This window comes from Bos taurus, chromosome 19 (assembly GCF_002263795.3).
Source record: "Bos taurus isolate L1 Dominette 01449 registration number 42190680 breed Hereford chromosome 19, ARS-UCD2.0, whole genome shotgun sequence".
NCBI classification, from domain to species: Eukaryota; Metazoa; Chordata; class Mammalia; order Artiodactyla; family Bovidae; genus Bos; species Bos taurus.
The window spans coordinates 39500257-39520427 of NC_037346.1; the positions used below are offsets into that span (position 1 = coordinate 39500257).

Genomic DNA, 20171 nt, shown 5'->3' on the forward strand with positions numbered 1-20171 from the left:
AACTTGCAAAATATTATGGTTTTAAAAAATAAATAATTACATTTTGGAAGAAATTTTATGACTTTGTGCCTATATCCATGCTATGTCAGTTTATAACTTGAGTTCTCCTGTGCTCATTTCGGTAAAAGTTTCCTAAATTTCACATTTAAATTATTTGTGTATCGTCATCCTAAAATAATAAAACCCTGCAAAAATTACTTTTGTAATATAAGGTTTTCTTTAGATCTTATAAATCTGTGCCACAGGGCAATCATGTCCTATAAAAATGGGGTTGAACATTTACTACATATCAATGTAGTAAAAACATCTCTAAATAATGCAGATAACTTAAAAAATTAATTGGCTAAAAATCATTATATTAATACTTGTTTTCTTGACTAAAAAAAATAAGGGGTTCAAGTGGAAAATAATGTATTTTATGTTAAGAGAAAGAACATATTTTAGGAAACAGTTAAACAATAGGAAGATATTAATAAATGTTACTAAGTTGGAACTACCTAAAACTCATTGGGTATTTTTTATAAGAAATCCAATCCAAACTTTCTGAATTTGAAACTTGGCATGACATGATTTATTAAACCTCAGAAAATTTGTCTTCTTTTAAAAGGCTTAAAATTAGCATTGTTCAAACTTTAAAATCCCTTAAAAGTATCACTTTAGGGCTTCCCTGGGAGCTCAGAGGTAAAGAATCTGCCTGCCAGTGCAAGGACATGGGTTTGATCCCTGGTCCGAGAAGATCCCACGTGCCAAGGAGCAACCAGGCTTATGCGCCACAACTATTGAGCCTGTGCTCTGGAGCCTGGGAACCACAACTACTGAGCCCACACACCCCAACTACTGAAGACCTTGCACCATAAAGCCCATGCTCCACAACAGAGAAGCCACTGCAATGAGAAGCCTGTGCACTTCAACAAAGCATGGCCCCTCACGTGCTACAACTAGAGAAAAAGCCCACTTAGGAACCAAGACCCAGCACAGCCAAAAATAAACAAAACTGAATTTTTAAAAAGCATCATTTTAACTTTACATTATCTTTTAGAAATGATAATGGCTTCCCTGGTGGCTCAGAGGTTAAAGCCTCTGCCTGAAATGCGTAAAGCTCGGGTTCGATCCCTGGGTCAGGAAGATCCCCTGGAGAAGGAAATGGCAAGCCACTCCAGTACTCTTGCCTGGAGAATCCCATGGAGGGAGGAGCCTGGTAGGCTACAGTCCATGGGGTCGCAAAGAGTCGGACACGACTGAGTGACTTCACTTCACTTCACTTAGAATTGAGAATTTCCCTTAATAAAGTACTTAAGCATAAAGTGGGAAAATTATAAGTACTTAAGCATAAAGTGGGAAAATTGTCTTTGTAAACTGTATGCTTGGCTTTATCACAGACCAAATGTTTAAGCCTAGAATGGGCCTTTTCTAAGTTAGCTTTGCTTCCATATATTTTAAGTAAAAATAAAATCAAAGTCATATATAAAGGGAGAGACAGAAAAAAATCATTGACACAATTTCCATTATAAACTAAAAACAACTGCCAAGGCAGACACATTTTTTAGAAATATTTAAGAACTTCTTTGTTTTAAAAAACACTGTAAGAGGAGATTGCAGGTAATGCACAATAATCACATATTTTGTTGTTTGAAACTGGTATTAAACTATGACAACTGCAACTGTAGTATTTTAGCAGTAACTGGAAATATCAATTGCTTGGGAGTGAATTAAACAGCAAATAGTATAGAATACTGTTCTGCTTATAGATTTATTATTCAATTTGAGTTGTTGCTAATAAATGAATTTATACACAAATATTAAGCATAAAACACATATAGTATATAGCTAATTGAAGCATTATTTTGTATTAAAACATTTAGTTTTTTGATCATGGTAGAGCTGTAATTAACAGCTTAAATTAAAATAAGTTCTTCCACATGAAATAATTTAAAGGAATTACATAACAAATATTTTATAATAACTATAAATGGAGTATAATCTTTAAAATTTGTGAATCATTATATTGTACACCTGTAATTTATATGTTATACATCAACTTAAAACATTTATTTTAAAATACAAAAAAAATTTTAAAGGCATTACATGCTCAGTGGTTTGCATAAAGACAAACTCTGAACAAGTTAGAAATGTTTCTAATTGTATTTTATTAACATTAATAAATAACAAATAAAATTTAGCAAATATGTATCAAAGACAGTTCACCATAAATACTTTAACAATGAATATTTTTCAATTTTGTGCACCTTTAAGAAAGCAGTGATCTTAGAAAATCTATAATTATTAATCTTTTTAAATGTAAAAAATTTTCAAGGGATAAACTTTTTTTTAAGTCTAGTTACTTGAGGAATTTTCTGGAGTTGTATTTGCTTTCTTGATGAAAAAAATGTGTTCTTAGTCCTCTGGGACTTTTTTTTTAACGTAGGAAAGATTGTCCAATACAGCTGTCTTTCGGGTCATCTTTCCTGTTAGTGATGTCTCAATAAGCCAAGGAGCATATGTCCATCACCTGATCTCTTACAGGTTTCAGAGCTGCCTGCTAGTGGAACTGGTAAAGGAGTCCTATTGCTAGTATGGTATCAAATAACGGAAGAAGTTTTTGTGGGAGCATTGTGTTTTTATCCTTTACAATATTGACATGCAAATCTGTAATCATATAATTGAGTATTATTCACTTAGGCAATTGCTATGCTATGCTAAATCACTTCAGTCGTGTCCAACTCTGTGCGACCCATAGACGGCAGCCCACCAGGCTCCCCTGTCCCTGGGATTCTCCAGGCAAGAACACTGGAGTGGGTTGCCATTTTCCAATGCATGAAAGCGAAAGGTGAAAGTGAAGTTGCTCAGTCATGTCCGACTTAGCGACCCCATGGACTGCAGCCTACCAGGCTCCTCCATCCATGGGATTTCCAGGCAAGAGTACTGGAGTGGGGTAGTTAGGCAATTAACTCTTGAGTAATCATCACACAAAGAGGCTCATGTTTGCTTTTTATTGACATAATGTGGTTTTTCCAGTTACACCTTTTACTGGGCACCTCATGCTTGCTGTAATCTCCAAAGGTGAATAATTATCCTGGCAATAAAATATTTTGTTATTAATAGAAGAACTGGAAGCACCAAGTAAGCCATGAAGGGATGGATAAAGTATAAAATCATGTGCCAACTGTTCATCTTATGGAGAGCCACCTCATAAAACAATTGCTTGAGCTTCCCAAGTACAGTATGTACTACACTGTGAAGATGATAAAGTTGAGGGGTCAGCACAGCATGAGAAGGAATTATCTAAAAAGGTATTAATGATAAAAGTTCTATAGTTTCATAAGGCACAGAGTATTTCTCACAAGATATAAACTTTAGTCTCTAAGAAAATGAGTGTCATTAGATTGTTATTAGTGCTATGTGGTATGATGTCTATGTTTAGAAACAATCAGATCAGATCAGATCAGTCGCTCAGTCGTGTCCGACTCTTTGCGACCCCATGAATCGCAGCACGCCAGGCCTCCCTGTCCATCACCAACTCCCGGAGTTCACTGAGACTCACGTCCATCGAGTCAGTGATGCCATCCAGCCATCTCATCCTCTGTCGTCCCCTTCTCCTCCTGCCCCCAATCCCTCCCAGCATCAGAGTCTTTTCCAATGAGTCAACTCTTCGCATGAGGTGGCATAGTAAAGATAAATATGATGATGTGTTGTTAAGCTTGTCTTCTAGTGGAAATAAAAACCATCCTGTAAATCAAGCTCAAAAAAGACTGAGGAAACCATTATCAAAAGAGGAAAAAAGCTAGAAACCCAGGTACAGGATAAATTATCTGACCTGTTGACAATTTACATCATTATTTTATCATGACTGTTCTAGAGTGGGTTAGAAGTGGACAGTTGCCCACTGTTTTTAGGCTATTCATTTTGCAAATGCTCCCTTTTTGTGGTGATATGATTGCCTCTACCATCACTTAATCATCAATACTATTGATAATAATATATACTTTTGAAAGTTAATTTCCCACTTTAAAATTTGATATCACATTTCATTGCTGATGACAAATGTATTCAGCAAAAAAACTGCCAAGTTGAGGAAACTGCAATTTTGGTCTCAAAGATTATCTATTAATAATCAAATGAAGAATTTTCAGTTTACTTTTTATTGGTAACAAGATGATATCATTTATTTACTGTATCCAAAGAATGAATCAGATTTTCTTATGTTCCAAATTTCTGGGGAGGATGAGATAATAATCTCACAATTATTAAGAATAACAAAATAATGTGAGCTAAAAAAAATTTGCTGCAGCAATCACGTCAGGTGAAGTGTATAACACAATTCACAGTCCAGATTAAAAAAAATGTTTTAAATTAAACCATTATTCTTTTGTAAACATGCTGAAAATAACTGCTGTGGAGACTTGGATAATTCAAGAAATCAAAGCAATTTCACAATGTTAAATTTCTTTCTCTAAGGCAATGAACTTAACATCCATCTAGGAAATATTTAAAATATTCACTATTTATATGAAAATTTTTACTTAAAATTTTTTTTCTTTTTTCCCCCATATAATCTAGTATTCTCAATTTGGAATCACCAGTGTTTGATTAAGAAATGGATTAGGCTTTCCAAAGCACGTATGGAAAAAAGAGTGAGAGAAGGGGGAAAAAAAGCTAATTAAAGTGTTATTTTTATATTCTGGTATCTGACAACTTTTAATCCTCATAATTTAGTTGTGGGTGAATCCTTTTTTTGGGGGGGGGTGAATCCTTAAATTGAAAAGAAGAAAATGAAATCAGGATAAAAGAAAGAACTTTGTGCATAAATATACAAATACTAGACTCTGGAGAAAAAAATTCCTGCTACTGATGGAATTAGTTGGACAAGCCATCAAAGAAAGGCAGTTAATTTCTGACCCCTCAAAATAAAGGTAAGTCTTTTTGCTATTAAAGTGTAGTAAAATCTTGTTACAATTCATATTTTCTCAACAATTTTCACTCATTCTCAACCCTATTAAACCTCTTAACCCTCTTGTCGAACTTGAGAATTTCCCACAATTTCTATCCCAATTCTGTGGGTAATTTCCATATCTTCTAGTTTTTCTTTCCTTCATCAGTTCCAGAGATGATTTAAAATGTCAAGGGCTCAGGAAAAGAAAGTCAGCCTCTGAGGAGTCCAGTGGGAAAGGGTGTATCTTCAGCAGAAGTAAAGTGATCAAACCCAAGGAGAAGAAAATGGGAGATCCAAGAGGGCTCCAGCATTATTTCAGCTCATTGGGCACTATTTTTTCTATTTTAATAGTAAGAGTGATGGTTGCAGATACTAGTCAAACTGAAATAGTCCTGGAGCTTCTTGGAATCCATTTACTTGAGTGAAGATAAACCTCACTCTCTCATGGATTGCTGGAACCATTCATGTTGGAACCATCAAGTCCTAGTATTTAAAATAAGGAGAAAAGCTTTAGGAGCAGAATAGCTACTTTCTTTCACTTTATATTTTCCCTTACTTGCAGTATTTTACTCAAATCCCCAGGAAAGAATAAAAGATGATTTGATTGTGTTAAGATAATATATGCTGCTGCTGCTGCTGCTAAGTCGCTTCAGTCGTGTCCGACTCTGTGAGACCCCATAGACGGCAGCGCACCAGGCTCTCCCATCCCTGGGATTCTCCAGGCAAGAACACTGGAGTGGGTTGCCATTTCCTTCTCCAGTGCATGAAAGTGAAAAGTGATCCGACCCTCAGTGACCCCATGGACTGCAGCCTTCCAGGCTCCTCTGTATACCTTCCTCTATTTATAGACTTTTTTAGATTATTTGTCTTAAAGAAGGACTTATATGTGTGTTTGCGCATGTGTGTGTATGTGGTATACACACACACACACATGTATATATACACATACATGTATGGATCTGTATATACACAGAAACATACTTCCTTTGGTTTTTGATCCAAAAAACACAATGTTCTCTGTGAAAGTGAAAGTGAAGTCGTGTCTGACTCTTTGCGACCCAGTGGACTGTAGCCTACCAGGCTCCTCCATCCATGGGATTCTCCAGGCAAGAATACTAGAGTGGGTTGCCATTTCCTTCTCCAGGGGATCTTCCCGACCCAGGGCTCGAACTCGGGTCTCCCACATTGGAGGCAGACGCTTTAACCTCTGAGCCACCAGGGAAGTTTCTTGAATGTTCTCTGTAATCCTATGCAAAGAGGTGGTAAAAAAAAAAATATGATTTGTATCTGCACAATCCAAAACATCATACTGCAAATCATAAACATCCTAGGCTATGTCTATACAATCTAAGCAAAATGAACATAGACACACTATTTGGGTCTGCTCTAATTATGTAACAGAATTTTCTCTTGCTTTGGAACACTAATGTTGCATTTAGCTTGAGAGGCACAGCTTGTTTTCTAGAGAAATCTCAAAACATTCTTGGGTTTGCCTGTAATTTTTATATTAATAATGATTTAAGCAGTTGCTTCTAGAGTTTTATGCAGCTTTTAAATTCTTAGGTTACTTAGGTGATAAAAAGTCCCAAGGATGCTATTCTTTGAGTGTGGAAAAGTAACACTCTTCTAATCGTTAGTTCAGTGAGGTATTCTCTAACTGCAAAGATTCTGAGTATTTAGGAAGGGAGAACATTCATGGTCAAATACAGGACCTCTTTATGGAAGCTAGCCTGAGCCTGCACAAGATGGAATAAATTCATAAAGCTTCTGTCGTCGTCATCACCATCTCCTATGCCATACACAGGAACAGACATAGAGAAAAGAAAATGACAGTTAAGTTTCTAAATATATGATTTATTCAAAACATACATATTATCCCTAATACTGTGTAACAGAAGACTAGTTAGTGATTTTCATTAAGTTAGATGTTAACAACTGAAATCATGGAATTATATTAAGAGCACTGAACTAGAAATCAGAAAAAAAATATGCTGGTCCATATTTTATTGCTTCTAACTTCATGACCTTGGGCAAGTCAGGTGATTTCTCTAAGCCTTAGTTTTATCCTTGGCAAATTAGGGTTAATTATCATGTTTGCCACCTAATAAAACTGTGAAATAATATAATGTGCAAACTATACAAATAAAGGATATTATTATGATGGTTATAATAGTTGGCCAAGTAAACAGGTTAAGATTTCTTGCTGTGCAGAATTATATTGGTTCCTTTCAGAGCAGACTCTTCAACTTTATGTTTTCCATTAAAACCAATACCAGATTTTAAAAGTGACAATACTAGAAACTAAATATATCTCATGAAAAAACTAACAATGACTGATTTTTCTATTCTTTGCTTAGAAATAAAGGTCTACACAGAATTATATTTGTCTTAAGGGAAGACTAACATGCATTTCACTCACACTTGTGTACCATCTATGTGTATACTCACCAGACATAACTAACTGTAGCATTTCCATTATAGCACATGCAAATGCATCTGCCACACTCTGCAGGAAGTTATTTCTTTCCACTGGAGTGCTAAAGACTTTACAGACTTTTTGCATCATTTTAACTGCCCAATCCATGCAGTATAGTTCTTTCTCAGATACCTGGTTTAGACATACAAACGATTGTGGTAAATTTTCATGTGAAGAAAGTTGTAGAATTTGAAAATAGTACTAACAATTACTGTTTATAAGTTTAACATAATTTAATAACCTAGTATGTTGAGTCTATAAATGGCAAATGCTCTAATATCTAATACTCCTTTGCTTTCAAATGGTACAAATTTTATGGGGAAAAAAGCATGAAGTAAATAAAAGCCTGGTTCAAGATTATTATAGGATACTGTTAATGCAAAAAAATAATATTGAAAACAATTACTGGGAATTCCCTGGTGGTTCAGTGGTTAAGACTCTGTGCTTCCACTACAGGGGGTATGAGTTCTATCCCTGGCTGGGGAACTAAGATCCCACATGCCACACGGCCAAACAAACGCCAATTATTAAACATATGAAAAAAAAAGGCTCCTGCTCATTTACTCATTTATTCAGTAAGTATTCATTGAGCACATGCTAAGAGCTGGGGATACTATGGCAAACCATAAACACAAGGCCTGTATATTCAAGGGATCCAATGAAGGTGACAGACAAACAGGCAATTTCAATAGGCAAGAGAACTCTATGATGCTATTAACTTTCCATCTTGAGACTAGAAGGAATATTTTGCTCTTATTTAAAACATAAATAAAATGAGGATTACATGTTTTTAGCTAAAACTGACTGAAAGGAAAAAGGTTGATTTACTAACATTCTAAATGGCAAATTGTTCACGTAGCCAAATAACGTACAGCATGAAAATAAACTATATAATAATATAACCAAATAATGTTAATCTGACAGGAGAGATTTATTGACTACTTATTATGTATAAATCACTGTATAAGACATTGTGAAAGAAGTAAGTGACACAGTTCTGGATTTCAAAGAGTTTCCCTATTTAGGGAGACAATTACCTCACAAAGATAGTGGCTTAAGAACACCAGTGGTAAATGAAGATAAACAGAAGACAAGTCTGAGGCGATTTAGAGAAAATTAGTGATCAGAGTTGAGATGTTAACCAGAGAAGGCTTCTCCACCCCTAATGGCTTCCTCTCCGTTCCTTTTGCTAGAGTGAGGCCAAAGGCACCTTCCAAGAAGTAAAACTGACAGTGTCGCCCTGCTTCCTAAAACATGTCCGCAATGTGGCTGCTGTGGTTCAGGCTCCGCAGGTCTGCCAGGCCCCTCCCTGCCTGGCCCCTCCCTTCTTATCTAAACCCACCACCTCCTCCTCTTCTGCACATTTTCCCCTTCAGAAATCATACTGAGCTGCTTATAGTTCCCTGAAGACAGCCATGCAATTCCAATTCTCTCTCTTTTTTTAGGACATCTGCTTATTAAAATAAATATTTACATTGAGAATACAGTTAATTTGGTAGCTTTCTTCATATTTTCACATCTTTTAAGAAATAATTATTTACTTATTTAGTTGTGCCAGAGCTTTGTTGCGGCGCATGGGATCTAGTTCCCTGACCAGGGACTGAACCCAGGCCGAGGCAGTGACAGTGCTAAGTCCTAATTACTGGACCACCAGGAAGTTCCCACACTGAATTTATTTATACATACTTTGATACCTCTTAGAAGACTGTGAGCAGCTTTGGTCAGGGATTTGTTCTACTAATTTCCATAGTCCTAAAATCTCACACAGTGTATGGCCCATAGTAAACACTCAATTTGTGTTAAATGAATGGACATTAAATATATTTTTTAATGTTTTATTTTAAAAAACATTTTAACTATATAAAAGTAAAGAGAATAGTATTATAAACCCTTAGTATCCATTCTCCAGCTTCAGCAATTACAAATCTTGTTTCACTTCTACCACCACTCACTTCCACATTCTCTCCCTGATGCCCAGGAAATATCCTGGAGCAAATTATATAGGGTGCTTTATTTTTTTTTTAATGGAATCTAAGGGGAAAAAAAGGATATAACTTGGCAGAGCTGTATAATGACAATCCTGATATGAGATATGGGGAGAGGTTAATATAAGGAATGTTTCCAAATATGATAGTTTTTATATAAATTAAAAATTTTTAAGTATATATAAAAATATACTTAAATACTTATTTTTTCAAAATGTTTTGTACATATTTCAGTTCCTTCATGGCAGTTTCTTGGTAGGTCAGCTATAACGTTAAACAACTTGCTAGAAAAAACTTATTTTTTACTTACCAAAGCCAAAAAGACTATCAGCTTTGCCAGTTCAATGGTGCGTCCATTCACAGCTTTACTAGCCATGAAAGTGAAACAGATATTGTTCCCACTTAGGATTAGGAGACGTGCATTATTCTCCAGAAGCCACTCACGAGGAACCACTTTTATTAAAGGAAAAACAGTATTTAATGAGATATTACATAATAGCTATAGTAAAGATCATTAAATACATGTAATATTATATCACTTTATTGGAAATACAGTTAGTGTCAAAGGAGAATCTTGGAGAAAATGCTTTAGTTTTCCAGTTACAGCCTTTACGAGGCAAAAGAGATTATTGCCAAGTCACAGTGACTCTCACAAATGTACTAGTTATATAGTCAAAGCATTTCTCCCACAAAGGTCAACAGACAAAGTGGTCTAATCTTGGGAAAAGAAATCTTGAGAACTTTAAAAATCTAAAGGATGATGCAGGAATGGGAAACATTGTTTCATCTCTCCTGTACCAAATGGAGAGGGCTTTCCTCTTTTTTTTTTTTTTTTCTTGAGGGCTTTCCTCTTATGCAACATTAGGAGGTGTTTCTGAGAACTTGCAAAATGGGAATAACTAAGATCCAACCAGTCCATTCTGAAGGAGATCAGCTCTGGGATTTCTCTGGAGGGAATGATGCTGAAGCTGAAACTCCAGTACTTTGGCCACCTCATGCAAAGAGTTGACTCATTGGAAAAGTGTCAATTGGAAAAGAAATCCCTCTGATGCTGGGAGGGATTGGGGGCAGGAGGAGAAGGGGACGACAGAGGATGAGATGGCTGGATGGCATCACTGACTCGATGGACGTGAGTCTGAGTGAACTCCAGGAGTTGGTGATGGACAGGGAGGCCTGGCATGCTGCGATTCATGGGGTCACAAAGAGTTGGACACGACTGAGCGACTGAACTGAACTGAACTGAAGCTAATAAAATAATGAAACTTTCAAATAACAACAACAATGAATAATATCTATAAAATTGACAAGGAAAACCGAAGGAAAGTAAATTGATTATATGCATTCTCTTCAAAAATCAAAAAGTGATTTCTGATAATAAGTCATTTGTTTCCAATTGAGTTGTATGTATAACTTAAAAAAATTTTTTTTAATTGCTTTATGTCCTTACAATTTTATAACTGTATTCTAATAATATGTTTCTATTACTCTATGCGGTAAATTTTTTTTGTTTTTACCTGATAGTTCATCTACAAGACTGATAACATCATCTGCTGTCCATTCTTTGGTGCCTGTGTCATATAGTAATTTAATGGCTTCAGCCAAACCTTTCAGACAGGATTCATCTGTAGGTCCTTCTATCATTTTCTGCCAAACCACCTGTCCTGAATGATAATTGAAACAAAAACTAGGCTATGACAGAACAGTTGCTTCTCTGATAAAGATTATATGGATTATTTAAAAAGGAAATTGGATTGCATAATGAAATCCATTACTTATACATGCTACTTTCATAATGAAAGGTAAATTCTGATAACAGTATAAATTTTAATGTCTCTTACTGATGCAATGAAGCACAGCAACAATAGCTAAATGAAGTAAAGAAAAGGTAGTTTCACCAAGCAAAACACTGTTTATGGTTCAAAGATAATGTTATCCATAACAGAAATTACACAATTGACAAAAATCTTACTAAAATGAAATAAAACCTAGTGATAACCTTCCAAAAAGAGAGCATGCTGTATTTCAGAATCTTCCAGACACTTATATCAAAACTGAATAATCCAGTCAATTTTTTATTGTTTACCTATGACCAATTTTTTTTCTGAATTATACACACAAACAAAATTTGATTGCAGATTGGCTTCCCGCTGCTACACAACACACTTTAAACTGGTTAAGTCCTGACATAATGCTGTGTGAACAAAAGAAATATATTCATCCAAGCAAATGTAGTGTAATGTAGTATAGAGTTGTATCCACTTTCGTTATTAAGAATGATGAGAGGTCTCTCCTTGTGGCTGCGGCGTGAGAGCACAGTATGAACTATGGCAGCTGGAGTCATGTATTAGTTGAAAGAAGTGTAGCCGAAACTATAACCAAAGGAGGCATTATGCTTCCAGAAAAATCACAAGGAAAAGTATTGCAAGCAATGGTGGTAGCTGCTGGATCCGGCTCTAAGGGAAAGGGTGGACAGATTCAACCAGTTAGCATTAAAGTTGGAGATAAAAGTTTTCCCAGAATATGGAGGCACCAAAGTAGTTCCAGACAACCAGGACTATTTCTTATTTACAGTGGTCACATTCTTGGGAAATATGTTGACTGAAATTGAAATGGCATCATGTGAAGCTGCCCATTCCACTGAAGTTCTGAAATCTTTCATCATGTAAATAATTTCCATGGTTCTCTTTTATAATAACTAATGATATCCAAAAAAAAAAAGAATGATGAAACTAAGCAGGTATAAAATGATGTTTCCTAAAGTAAAAGTAATTAACCAGCTTTGAAACATACATCCCTAAGAAATAGATGCTCACCATCTTGAGGAGATATAGGTCCGAAGATGATATACAGTAATCTTGCCTGATTCACCATTGGCCATGGTTTCAATATACATGTCAACCAAAACGCAGAATCACTTCGATGGGTCCAGTGATCAAGCAGTACATTCCTACAGAATAGTCTGATCCTTAATTCCAGTTTTCGGGCGCTTCCTATGAAGACAAATTGTAAAGCATTCTTCTTAGATTGATATGCATAATTGTATAGATCAAAGACATACATCATTAATATGCTTTGTACTGAGAATGTTACTTCATTTACTCTAAAAATTTTAGATTATCAAGGAACTACTTTTTAAAACAACTTTACTGGGATACAATTTACATACCATAACACTTACCAATTTAAAGGATATACAGTTCAACCATTTTTCAATATATTCATAGATATATGCAGCTATCACCAAGTTAATTTTAGAACATCATCATTACCTCAAAAAGAAGCCCTGCTCTTTTAACTATACCTCTCCCATCCCTCTGTCCCTTATCACCCACAGCACTAACCACTACTTTCTGTCTCTATAGATTTCCCTATTCTGAACTTTGATTTGAATGAAGTTATATAGTAGATGGTATTTTGTGACTGGCTTCTTTCCAAAGCATGTTTCCAAGGTTCATCCACATTATAGCATGTATCAATACTTCATGCTTTGTTATAGCCAGATAATATTCCATTGTATAGATATGCCACATTTTGTTTATTCATCCATTGATGGTTGTCTCTACCTTTTGGCTATTATGAATAATGTTGCTATTAACATTCATTTACAAGCTTCTGTATGAATATGTTTCTCTAGAGGATATACCTAGGAATAAGATTGCTTGGTCATATGGTAACTCTATACTTAATCATTTGAAGAACTGCCAGGTTGTTTTCCAAAGTGGTTGTACCATTTTGCATTCTGGCCAGCAGTGTATCAGGGCTCCAATTGCCCCACACACTTACCAACAATTGCTATCTGATGTTTTGGTTCTAGCCATCCAAATGGGTATAAAATGGTATCTCATGTATTTTTAAAAACAACTTTATTGGAATATACATATAATTTACATACCATATAACTTTAATGTATATAATTTAGTATATATAATTCAACAGTTTTTGATATATTACATTATTTTCTTAAATTGTGGTAAAATATATATAATCTAAAATTTGCTATTTTAGCCATTTTTAAAGTATAAAATTCAGTGGCATCAATTACAATCATAATGTTGTTCAACTGTTATCACTCTTACCCTATCTAAAACTTATTCTCACCTCAAACAGAAACTCTGTGACCATTAAGCAATCACTCTCCATTCCCCTCTCTCCCCCCAGTCCCAGGTATCCTCTAGTCTACTTTCTGTTATTATGAATTTGCCTGTTCTAGGTGCCTCACAGAAGTGGAACCATACAATATTTGTCCTTTTGCGTCTGACTTATTTCACTTAGCATGTGTTTTCAAAGGTCATCCATGTTGTGGCCTATATCAAAACTTCACTCCTGTGAATTCCCTGGTGGTCCAATGGTTAGGATTCTGTGCTTCCACTGCTGGGGCCCAGGTTCGATCTCTGGTAAGGGAACTAAGATCCTGCAAGCCACATGGTGTGGCCAGAAACTTCACTCCTTTTTATGACTGAATAATATTCCACTGTATATATATGCCTCATTTTGTCTATCCATTCATCTATTGATGAACACTTGGGTTGTTTCCTGGTTTTGGCCATTGAAAATAATGTTTCAGTGAATTCTGTTGTACAAGTATTTGTTCAAGTTCCTGCTCTCAATTTCCTTAGTTAGGTGCCTAGGAGTGGAATTACTGGGCCATATATAACTCTACATTTAGTTTTTTGAGGAATGACCAAACTGTTTTCCATGGTGGTGACACCACTTTACATTTTATATTCTTATACTACTTATGATCTACTTACTTGGACATAAGTGTAAATGGAAAGTCTACCAACACACCAAAAAAAAAAAAAGTGAAAGTGAAGTCACTCAGTCGTGTCCGGCTCTTTGCGACCCCGTCGGCTGTAGCCTACCAGGCTCCTGCCTCCATGGGATTCTCCAGGCAAGAGTACTGGAGTGGGTTGCCATTTCCTTCTCTAGGGGATCACTTCCTTCTCCAAGGGATCTTCCCGACCCAGGGATCAAACCAGGGTCTCCCACATTGCGGGCAGACGCTTCTGAGCCACCAGGGAAGCCCTCACACCAAGGCCATGTGTAAATAAGTATTTCTTGATGTGTTAAGTCAAGTGTCAAGTAGCTCAGAAGTTTAGAGGAGAGAGATTACTGCAGGTCTAAGGAGATCAGGGAAGATCAAGTAAACTGGGTCTTAAAGGATGAAAAGGAGACATGGCATTTCAGGAAAAAGAGAATGAATGAAAGGTATGAGGTAGAAATGTGTAAGAGGAATCTGTGATACAGAGCAATATCCCTGTGTCAAACTGATACAGAGAGTAGTAGGCAGTAAGTTTGGAAAGGTAGGTTGGGATTAGTATATGAAGAGCAGGATAGTTTGGACTTTATTTTGAAGATATCAATTGCTTAGTGTGCTTAGTTCCTCAGTTGTGTCCGATTCTTTGCAACCCCTTGGACTGCAGCCCACCAGGCTCCTCTGTCCGTGGTGATTCTCCAGGTAAGAATACTGGAGTGGGTTGCCATGCCCTCCTCCAAGGGATCTTCCCAACCCAGGGATTAAACCCAGGTCTCCCGCATTGCAGGAGGACTCTTTACCAACTGAGCCACCAGGGAAACCCAAGAATACTGGAGTGGGTAGTATTCCCACTACTGGAGAAACAGCTACCCTTTCTCCAGGGGATCTTCCTGACCCAGGAATCAAACCGAAGTCTCCTGCACTGCAAACAGATTCTTTACCTGCTGAACTACCAGGGAAGATATCAGGAACTAATAAAGCTTTCTGATCAAGAGAAGGACATGATAAATTAATTTTGCTATTGTTTCACTGGGCTTCTATATCTGCCTTAAAAAATTCTGCCATGATTTGTTTCATAATGAAATATTTCAAGCTGACAGAAAAACAGAGATACTATAACAAACACTGTATACTGATCATCTAGTTTTGTCAAATCTTTTTGTTATATTTGCTTCAGAATTAAAAAAAAAACATTATTCATACAGTTAAAACTTCTTGTTTATCAGTCCCAATTCCCTTCTTCCCTAGAGATAATCACCATCTTGAATTGGGTTTTGTTCCTGCTGTATTAATCAGTGCTTTCTAGAGAAACAAAAGTAGCAGGATGTGTATATACACATAGGATTTGTCTTGCTTATGCAGATCACTGAAGCTTGTCAAGTCCATAATCTACAGGGTAGGCTGGCAGGCTCCAACAAGGTGGGGACTTCTAATTCAAGTCCAGTCTGCTGGCAGAATTCTTTCTTGTTTGGGGAGAAGAGTCATTTTCTATTAAAGCCTTCAAGTGATTGGATGAGGCCCACCCACATTATGGAGGGTAATCTGCTTTACTCAAAGTCTACTGAGTTAAATGTCAATCTTATCTAAAGAATAATTTCAAACATCTAGAATAATGTTTGATTAAATATCTGGGTACCATGGACTATTGAAGTTGACACACAAAATTAACTATCATACCTCCCAACTATGTTCTTATATTTTTTTACATATGTATATAACCATAAAGAATATATAGAACTATTTTACATGTTTTTAATATGTATATAAATGGTACCATATTAAAAGTATTGTTTGGTAGGCTTTTCTCTCAAATTATATTTTGAGATTTATCCATATTAAAAATACACATGGCTCTAGTTAACTCATTTTAATTGTGTAAATATGCCACAATTCATTTATCCATTCTCTTGACAACAGGCATTAGGTTGTTGGCAGTCTTCCCTGTAATGCTCATTCTTATACATGTCGCCTTGTGCACACTGTGGGAGTTTCTCAGAGTGACAGTGCTAAATTATAGATTTCTTTTAATTTTTAAAAATGATATATTTCAGGTATATATAAAGGTTTAAAGAATATTATAATGAACACCTTTGTATCCTCCACCAGTTTAAGGAATAAAATATTATTAATATGGTTGAAGACCCTCTGAGCTCATCTCTTTCTGTAATTACAGGCCACTTCTGCCTCACTATTTGATTTAGTGTTTATCATTCCCTTACATCTCTTTGTCCTCTTTCTACAAGTAAACACTGCAGTTTATTTTAAAATACACTTTAGGAGAAGGCAATGGCACCCCACTCCAGTACTCTTGCCTGGAAAATCCCATGGACGGAGGAGCCTGGTGGGCTGCAGTCCATGTGGTCCTAAGAGTCGGACACGACTGAGCGACTTCCCTTTCACTTTTCACTTTCATGCATTGGAAAAGGAAATGGCAACCCACTCCAGTGTTCTTGCCTGGAGAATCCCGGGGACGGGGGAGCCTGGTGGGCTTCCGTCAATGGGGTTGCACAGAGTTGGACACGACTGAAGCAACTTAGCAGCAGCAGCAGCAGCCCCTTCTTCTTGAGTACACGAATCTGCAGCATTTTTAGATAAGAAAATCCTGGGTTCCATCCACAACTCTGCAGCCTCCTAATTAGATGACCTTGCCAGTCACCTAACTGTGTGTGGATGTCAGTCACCTTCCATCCCACTTTCCCCTACACTGACACTCAGAAACTTGAAATATCCTCTCTTCACTTTATGGTCATTGATAAGAACATGGAAGTGTTCCTAGAGAGTTGTATTTAAGCTTTTTGCTGTGAAGCATTTTGTACAATCAAGAAAAATATATTTCTTATGCCCTCAAATATATGTGGTACGTAATAAAAATCACTATTTGTGTTAAAACTAGGTAAAACCCAGCACAAACCAATTATAATTTTGTCAAATTTGTTTTAATATTTCAGATTTCCATATTTTGAATAAAAGAATATGCATTTACTATTCTTCTAATACTATGAAAATGTAATGCAGAAATGTTATTGTGCATTTTAATATTACTTTCCAAGAATATCCAAGTGCTTTAAGTTAAGAATCTTTAGTTGATATAGGAACAGGGGATGGGGGACTAAAAGTTGTTGTTTTTGTTTAATATTCTTGGTTAATATTCTGTTTCTCAGTTTTTTACCAAAACAGTGTGTGTCATATTGTTTGTCTTTGGTTTTTAAAAGTTACTGTTTAATTAAATTAGTGTTCATAATTTTTTTAGGAAGTTCTTTTCTTGTTGATTTAGATTGCTATATAATAGGAATAAAAAGGGAAGCTTTCTGCTGGAATTACTTGAAAACAAACAAACAAACAAAAATACACTTTAGAACTATGTTATTTTTTTCTATTTTAATCTCCGTATAATGTCATCTCTGAATTTTAGTTCTTTACCTGGTTTGCTGCAGACCACTGTCTGCATCTTGCGGGACAGATGAGTCAGCTCACATAAGAAATTATAAACACGATGGCACTCGAGTTCATCCCAACCTGCGGTTAAGGTCTGAGAGTGATAAAATAAAGGAAACATTGCAGATATTCAAACCATCAAATCAAAACATAAGTCACTATTGCCTTATGACCATCAGCTGTTGCAGCACAAAATCAGGGTGATGTGCAATTTTTATCCAGTATGGGACTGTTAAAATTCATAGGAAATTTTATATTAAACGAAACCTAGAAATGCTCCAAAATCCAATTTCTTTGTGGTTGCATTGAGAGTCTCTTTTCAGAGAACTAAATGGTATTGAATCCTGACCTCTGACAGTTATGAGGAAAATAACAGAGAAAGGCCCAAACCCTAGAGCACTTTAGATAGCTGACTCACAACCATACCGTGACTTAGTTTCAGACTACAGTAGAATTTAAATCAATCCCTTACGACTACACAGTGGAGGTGATGAACAGATTCAAGGGATTAGATCTGGGAGACAGAGTTCCTGAAGAACTATGGATAGAGGTTTGTAACATTGTACAGGGGGTGGTAACCAAAACCATTCCAAAGAAAAAGAAATGCAAGAAGGCAAAGTGATTGAGGTGGCTTTACAAATAGCTGAGAAAAGAAGAGAAGCGAAAGGCATGGGACAAGGGGAAAGATATACCCAAATGAATGCAGAGTTCCAGAGAATAGCCAGGAGAGATAAGAAAGTCTTCTTAAGTGAACAGTACAAAGTAATAAAGGACAACAGTAGAACTGGAAAGACTAGATATCACTTCAAGAAAATTGGAGATATCAAGGAACATTTCATGCAAGGATAGGCACAATAAAGGACAGAAATGGTAAGGATCGAAGAGAAGCAGAAGAGATTAAGAAGAGGTGGCAAGAATACAAAAAACTATACAAAAAAGGTATAAATGACTCACATAACCAGATGGTGTGGTCACTCACCTAGAGCCAGACATCCTGAAGTGTGAAGTCAAGTGGGCCTTAGGAAGCACTGCTACAAAGCTAGTGGAGGTGATGGAATTCCAGTTGAGCTATTTCAAATCCTAAAAGTTGATGCTGTTAAAGTACTGCATTCAAAATTCCAGCAAATTTGGAAAACTGAGCAGTGGCCACAGGACTGGAAAAGGTCAGTTTCCATTCCAGTCCCAAAGAAGGGCAATGCCAAATAATGTTCAAACTACCTAACAATCGTACTCATTTCACATGCTAGCAAGGTTATGCTCCAAATCCTTCAAGCTAGGCTTCAGCAGTACGTGAACCGAGAAATTCCAGGTATACAGGCTGGGTTTAGAAAAGGCAGAGGAACCAGAGACCAAACTGCCAACATTCGCTGGATCACAGAGAAAACAAGGAAATTCCAGAAAAACATCTACTTCTGTTTCACTAACTACACTAAGTGGATCACAACAAACTGTGGAAAATTCTGAAAGAAATGGGAATACCAGATCACCTTACCTACTTCCTGAGAAAACTGTATGCAGGTCAAGAACCAACAGTTAGAACCAGACATGAAACAACAGACTGCTTCAAAATTGGGAAAGGAGTATGACTGTATATTGTATATACAGCCTGTATATATATATATATATATATATATATATATATATATATATATATATATAAAGACTGTATATTGTTATCTTGTTTATTTAACTTCTATGCAGAGTACATCATTTGAAATACCAGGCTGGATAAATCCCAACCTGGAATTAAGATTGCTGGAAGAAATATCAACATCCTCAGATAAGCAGATGATACCACTCTAATGGCAGAAAGTGAAGAGGAACTAAAGAGCCTTTTGATGAGGGCAAAAGAGGAGAGTGAAAAGCTGGCCTGAAACTCAACATTGTAAAAAAAGAAGATCATGACATCCGGTTCCATTACTTCATGGCAAATAGATGAGGAAAAGTGGAAACAGTGACAGATTTTCTTTTCCGAAGTCACTGCGGACAATGACGGCAACTATGAAATTAAAAGATGCTTGCTCCTTGGAAATAAAACTATGAAAAACCTAGAGAGCGTATGAAAAAGCTGTGACATCACTTTGCTGACAAAGGTCCACATGGTCAAAGCTATGGTTTTTCCAAGAATCATGTATGGATGTGAGAGTTGGACCAGAAAGAAAGCTGAGCGTCAAAGAATTGATGCTTTCAATTATGGTGCTGGCAAAGACTCTTGAGAGTCCCCTGGACTTCAAGGAAATCAAACCAATAAATCCTAAAGGAAATCAACCCTGAATATTCATCAGAAGGACTGATGTTGAAGCTCCAATACTTTGACTACTTGATGCGAAGAGCCGACTCATTGGAAAAGATCCTGATGCTGAGAAAGCAAAAGGAGAAGGGGGTGGCAGAGGATGAGATGGTTAGATAGCATCACTGTCTTAATGGACAGAAATTTGAGCAAACTCCAGGAGATAGTGAAGGACAACGAAGCCTGAGGTGTTGCACTCCATATCCGACTCTGAAATCCCATGGACTATAGCCTGCCAAGCATCTCTATCCATGGTATTCTCCACACAAGAATACTGGAGCAGATTATCATGTCCTTCT

At 36.4% G+C, this 20171-nt stretch overlaps 1 protein-coding gene across 2 annotated transcripts in view; it reads right to left on the reverse strand.

Moving 5' to 3' along the window:
* Positions 1 to 2976: 2976 nt before the first annotated feature.
* Positions 2977 to 20171, reverse strand: part of FBXO47 (F-box protein 47) — a 28585-nt gene continuing 11390 nt past the window's right edge. The window contains exons 6-11 of one of the 2 annotated variants that reach the window (XM_010816162.3): positions 17568 to 17676; positions 12205 to 12381; positions 10906 to 11052; positions 9702 to 9844; positions 7379 to 7538; positions 2977 to 6719 (exon numbers count right to left, since the gene is read on the reverse strand). In XM_010816162.3, coding sequence (XP_010814464.1) covers positions 6607 to 6719; positions 7379 to 7538; positions 9702 to 9844; positions 10906 to 11052; positions 12205 to 12381; positions 17568 to 17676 — 849 coding nt within the window. In that variant the 3' untranslated portion in view covers positions 2977 to 6606. 2 annotated transcript variants of the gene reach the window in all.